Genomic DNA, 6,229 nt, shown 5'->3' with positions numbered 1-6,229 from the left:
CCCTGCACAAAGCCCTGGTTTTGAATGGGGTCCTTCGCTCCTCGTCCCAGAAAGGCTTTGTCCCAAAGTCCCCTCCTAAAGCCGAACGACTCGTGCGAAGATGCACGGGGCTTCTCTTTCTGCTGCTCTCCCAGCGCGGGCAGCCAGCGAGGCGCTCCTGCCCGCAGGCTGCCTGCACCTACCTCGCCGTGGGTGGGGACGCGTGCCTGGGCGAGGGGTGGAAGCTGCTCTTGCTTCAGCTCTCTGCCTCCCAAAGGGAACTTAACTGTTTCTTCTATTTGCCCTGAAGGAAAGGCGGTTTGGGTTTATCCCAACCTGTAACACTATCATGACCTGCCTCCAATTAGAAATCACAGCAATTATGCAGAGGATCACTTAACGGCACAATTAGGCTGTTCCTGCAGCAGCTGGAGACAGACCAGGGTGGTGTCCTCTGCAGAGTTTTCTTTGTGGGCTTTTCAGCCGCTGTGAAGTGCTCCCCTCATTCCCACAGGCTCTGCCCAGCTACACATTTCTATTGCTGCCCTATATATCCACAGGACAAAAAATTAGCTCCCTTTATTCAGGGATCTGTAAGTTCTTTGCAAGCCTTAATTTAAGCCTCTTGACAAGCCTGAGAGACAATTCCCTAGTCTTAGCAGTTTCTGCCTTACAGATCAGCCCACTAAGACTGGTGTCAGCTCCGTGTGGTCTCAGGGGACCCGCTGTAAGTTCTGGATCTAAAAATGCCCCTTTCTGCTGAATTCTCAGAGCCTGCGCTCCGCAGCGTACGCTGTACACCTTCTTGCCCACCCTCCTGTGCCAGAAACCAGACGATAGCTATCAATGTTTCTGGAGCAGCTTAAGCCAGCAAAGGCGGCTGGTAACAGATGAACGCTCTTATCAAGGACATGGTGTTTTGATCTGGTATGAGGAACCTTACTGTCAGATTTTCTGCATTCTGTCATGGCCTAGGAGGAAGGATAAGCAACACCAACCGCACAAGATACCCACGGCAGAGCCAGAGCAGGGCCCCAAGGTCGAGTTACAGTTGGAACTGTCAGAACACATATTTCTCTACAAGCAGGAGAAACAACGTTCAGCACAAAACTCATGGAAACCAAGAAGCAACGTTCACTACAAAACTCTTGGAAACCAAGCAGCACCTCTTCTGCTGCCTTCAATACGCTTCAAGAAAGATCCTGATAGGTGGATAGCTTTCACCATGCCAAGAACATGAACAAACAATGCAGGTCACACCACAAAGACTTCACCAGCAAAATGCAAAGCCCACGACCACGGTACCACTACAGCCCTTCGTGTAAGCCACCTGCTCTGCTCACACGAGGATCCTTCTGAGTTGATCCCCAGAAGCTCTGCATCCCCAGATCTCTGTCAGTGAAAGAGCCAAAAATGTGAAAGTTCAGAGGTTTTTATTTGTGTGGAAAAGATAAGGAAAGCAAACATACCCCGATAACCCCTTCCCTCGTGCGCAGCAGTCTGAAGGTTGCCCCCATGGGCAGGATGCACATTCTGTACCAAGGCCTTAAATTTGACTGGGTCTAGTTAAAAATAAACTCTCTGGGTCAGCGGTGCTCTGCTACAGCGACATGTTCGACAGCCCCAGTTTGCTCCCGTTCCTCTCAGGAACGGGATCTTGTTCCCAAGGAAAGGCTGGACTGGGGGAGCCCAGGACGGTCTGGCCCATGGGGTCACAGGATTTCCCAATTTCTTCATGCCAGTCGGTTAATTTTCAAGCTGAAAAGGATCGTCATAGATGAAGTTTGAGTTCACTCCCTTGGAAAACACCCACCTTGGCTTTCCACAAGGGCCCAGCCTGTTTATTTCCTGACCAGAGCACCCAGATGGGCAGGTGTCATTTTGGTTCAGAGCTGACGTCTTCATCCCCATCCAGTCAACAGATACAAAAGGGCAAAGGCTAATTCAGGGCCTAGATAGCTTCTCTCAGTCAATTTTTTTCCCATCTCTGATAAAAACCACATGCAGATGCAACGATTTAGCAACGACGTGAGGTGCAAACACCCCCCAAGCAGCTACAAGAGGCAACTCTTCAGAGGCATAATTAAAAGCTCTCTTTTATTAAGTTCCCAGAGAGGAAATGCTTTTTGGACAGTGACTCCTGCTGGAAAGGTGAAGCCAGCACAGCTACAGGGATGTCCCCACACCAACATGCTGGAAGGGGCTGGCATTATCCCCATCACCAGGACTTGCACAGCACTTTCCTCTCTAGCAGCTCTTGGGGGGAACCACTGGACCTGAAATCTGCTGGCAAATCCTCCTGCAGCCTCCTCAGAAAGGAGCACATGTGAAATACTGGGGGCCGAGTGGCCTAGCGGAACGTTACTCCCTCTCTGCGAGATACCACAGAGTTTTCCCACACTAAAGAAGCATGTTCTTGGCTTTGGTTTCTGAAAGTCTGCAGTGATGTACCGCATTTCAGTTTGGCACCAGCTGGAAGACAACCGTTTCACCCCTTCGGTTGAAGAACATGCTATAGGTGTGCATGCCATCTCGACTCAGCTTCCTGTTGGTTTTATCTTCAGATCATCAGGGAGGCACACAAATACAATTCACATGCCAAACCATCAGCTCTGTGTTGGCAAGTCCCGTTCCTCAAGGATCCTTTTCACGCTCTCCACAATGGTCCACACTTCTGCCATGGCACCTCGACCTGCAGGGTAAGAGCAAAACCACACGGTGAAATCCAGGTCCCACAGAGACAGCACAGGGCACGTGCTTCCCCTGTCCCACCACCTCTCTCCTCCACACACCGCAAAGCTCACCAAGCATTCCCACGTGTTTCCTCATGAGTTGCCCAACAGAAAGCAACCGTGGAAGGCAGAGGATCTGCTCAGTCCACCTGGTTCTGCAGGGGTTTTGGGGCATGGTTGAATGCCATCAGGGGAGGAGGGCGAGAGGAATGTTCATGCTAACTTAGTTTGGCTCGTAACTCAGAAGTCTAAGGAGGAGCACAAGCTTCTCAGACAGTCAATGGAGAGAGGCAGGAAACCTCAGAAGGCAACTCATATGACCTTAATAAGTACCTCATGTTCTGGATCATCTCCAGAGGTGTCTGCATCTAACCCTTGGCCGCACAGGGATTTACTATTTTAGCTCAGGTGGCCCTGGGAGCGAGTGTGTAAAAGTGCCCCCAAAATGTCTGTGGGTAGCAAAACACCCTATTTCACCTCCTTTCTCCAGTGTAAACATTGTGTGTGTTCAGTATCTTTTTGAAATGTCCTTTGCCTATAAAGACGACTTGCTGAATTCATACCATTCCCATGACTCTGCAGTTAGACCCACATTAGAGAAAGCTGTCCTGGATTCGCACCAGCTTTAATCTTGGGAGTAATTCTTGGAGAAGACTGAGTGCTGGACAGAACAAAATGTAAAAGCTTTTCCTTTTGGACTGGCTAGTTGCCAGATGAACATTTAATCTACACTGTGCTGTTGCTTCCCCCTGAAATACTTTTTAAACGTTAGGTTCAGAATTTTAAGGCCAGAGATCATTAAATCATCTTGTCCAACCTCGTGTACTGAACTCAGCACTGAGAGCTCAGTCCATTCACTCCTGTAATTTGCTTGGGGCTGAGGAAAGATACTTCTCCCACCAGCATTTGTCTCCATTGGAAGACTGAGAAGATGGAATCTCTATTGATCGTTTGTCCTGCTGGCTAATTGCTCTAATAATTTAAAATAAGTGCCTTATTGGTCATCAGAAATTACTTCGGGGAGGTTTGGTTTTCCTCTTTTTTTCTGGTCTGCTTCCACAGCTGGGTTAGCGAGCGCACAGATGAACAGCTAAACCAGCAGCATCCAAAGAACAGTAACAACCTGAGGGCAGGCAAGAGACGGGAGGGGAAGGGGAAAGGGAGAGGTGCTCTCTTGTGGGTAGATCACAGCCCTGAATCTGCCGGACCCTCAGTTGTCCAGTACAGGTGAGCCACCCGAGCCCTCTCTGGGACAGGGGTGTAATTGGATATAACTGAGGATTTGGCATGAAGAATGATACTTTCGGAAGGCCAAGAAAATTGGGTTTCTCTGCAAAGTAAGACTCATTCTCCACTACGCCTTTTTCAAACCCGTAAATCCCAGGAGGTCTGAAGCATTCCGTGGGCAAGCTGCGGGCAGAGTTGGGCCCTTCTGATCTCTTAACTTCGAGGAGAGGAGCTGCAGCTGACAGGTCCTGCTAAACAAGAGAAATTCCCTGACTGCCTCTGCATGGTTTGGCAGAGCTACACCCTCCAAGAACATTTTCAAGGCCTGCCTTTGTCCTACACCACCCACTTCCTCAACATCTTTGGCAATTCACAGCTGGACTTTTAGGTTTAGCATAGCAAAATCTTGCTAAGCAGCCTGTCTGATAGCACAGCTCATGCCTACAGGTAGAAATCTTCCCATGTGCCAGGCTCTGGAAATCCAGCCAAGGGTGATGAAGATACAGCAGTTTGGAAACGTTTTTGCCAAGGCAAATTGCTGCAGGCCCATGTGTGGTCCAGCATCTCTCAAAGCTCTTTATATCGTGGCACATGGATATCGTCAAGGCCAACAGCTGGTAGCTTACATTTAACTATTCAATCAAAAAAACATTTCAATTGTCAACTCAGTTTCATTGTTATTTTAACTCTCCTTTTGCTGGACTCTATGTCTAAAACCACCCATTTACTAAGGAAGAAAAATTAATCAGGTAAAGCTTGTAATGCAGAAACTTGGTGGCAGGCAGGATCTGGCCCACTTCAGGTGAGACCAGCCACATGAGTTGAGAAAGACAAACCTCTTTTACAGCAAGACAAACCACAACGTCAACAGACAAAACTGGTGCAAACTGAATCTCTTTTCTTCTGCACCAGATGTGTGAGCGTTGCTACCTGCTGCTTGGGTGGAATCTGGGCAAACCCTTTTGTGGATGAAACCCACAAAACTGAAATTAGTGCGGAAGAAGAGGCCTTGGGGTGAAAGGACTGAAAAGAGAGGAAGAGAGGAAAAAGTCAGTGCTGGAGACTCTCTTGGGTCTTCAGAGACCTGGAATCCATTACTGCTGTGCTGGTTTTGGCTGGGATAGAGTTAATTTTCTTCACAGTAGCTAGTACAGGGCTATGTTTTGGATTTGTGCTGGAAACAGTGTTGATAACACGGGGATGTTTTAGTTACTGCTGAGCAGGGCTTACACAGAGTCAAGGCCTTTTCAGCTTCTCACCCCACCCCACCAGCGAGGAGCTGGGAGGGGACAGAGCCGGGACAGCTGACCCCGCCTGACCCAAGGGATGTCCCAGACCATATGGTGTCACGCTCAGCAATAAAACTAGGGGGGAGGTTGCCAGAGAGGTTGCTGCCCGATGCTGGGCATTGGTCAGTTGGTGGTGAGCAATTGTTTTCATTTGCATCACTTGTCTTTCCTGGGTTTTAGTTCTCTCTCTGTTATTTTCCTTTCCATTACCATTTATTATTATTTTATTTTATTACAATTACTAATCTGTCTTTATCTCAACTCATGAGTTCTCCCACTTTTACCCTTCCGATTCTCTCCCTCATCCCACTGAGGGGGGGTGAGCGAGCAGCTCTGTGGTGCTTAGTTGCCAGGTGGGGTTTAACCACGACAACTGCTTTGCCATAATTTTCCTACGTACAGCCAGGAAAATCCTGGTTTATGCCAACAGGAAAATCTTGTTGTGAACTGACTCACAAACACAAGCAGAGTCAAGTCAGATGTGGCTATTACTGCCCCAGCTGTCCATACCACCCCTCTCCTACAAGCTCTTTCAGGAGGTTGTTCTCGCAGTAGACACAGCTGAAGTCAGTATGAAGCAGCTCCCAAACGACCACTGGTGGAATGAGGTAACTCCCGATCCGTGCTGGTTTGACTTTGCCATTCTGAGCTACAAACCACAGCAATTCACATGCTGCTTCTCGTGTGGCTCACACACCCCTCTCACAAGGGCGGCAACCCCCAGGAAAGGGGCAGGGCAGAGCAGAGCAGCAGAAGGTGAAAATCATGTTCACCATCCAACCTTAATCCATTAGGGCCGGTGAGTCAACTCACATGGCCCTTTTGCATCTCAGATCCCCGTCTGTGAAACAGGGATGACAACAACACAGCTCTGCCTCAGGTGCGTGAACCTGCAAGAATAAGCATGTGACCCATTAGGAGGCACTCAGTTGCTTACTACGGCAATAGAGGTCCTATATATGTACTAAAAAAGATGAAGGGAAAAAATAAAGGACAAAGAAG

General features: G+C 48.7%; 1 protein-coding gene across 3 annotated transcripts in view; it reads right to left on the bottom strand.

Moving 5' to 3' along the window:
• Window positions 1-1,395: 1,395 nt before the first annotated feature.
• Window positions 1,396-6,229, bottom strand: part of PPCDC (phosphopantothenoylcysteine decarboxylase) — an 18,979-nt gene continuing 14,145 nt past the window's right edge. For all 3 annotated transcript variants that reach the window (XM_074837342.1, XM_074837340.1, XM_074837341.1), the window contains one exon: window positions 1,396-2,671. In XM_074837342.1, the coding sequence (XP_074693443.1) occupies window positions 2,586-2,671 (86 nt within the window). In that variant the 3' untranslated portion in view covers window positions 1,396-2,585. The remainder of the gene's footprint in view (window positions 2,672-6,229) is intronic.

This window comes from Strix aluco, chromosome 12 (genome assembly GCF_031877795.1).
Source record: "Strix aluco isolate bStrAlu1 chromosome 12, bStrAlu1.hap1, whole genome shotgun sequence".
Taxonomy (NCBI): domain Eukaryota; kingdom Metazoa; phylum Chordata; class Aves; order Strigiformes; family Strigidae; genus Strix; species Strix aluco.
Note: the sequence above shows the minus strand (reverse complement) of the source record. Positions and strands in the feature narration are given on the sequence as shown.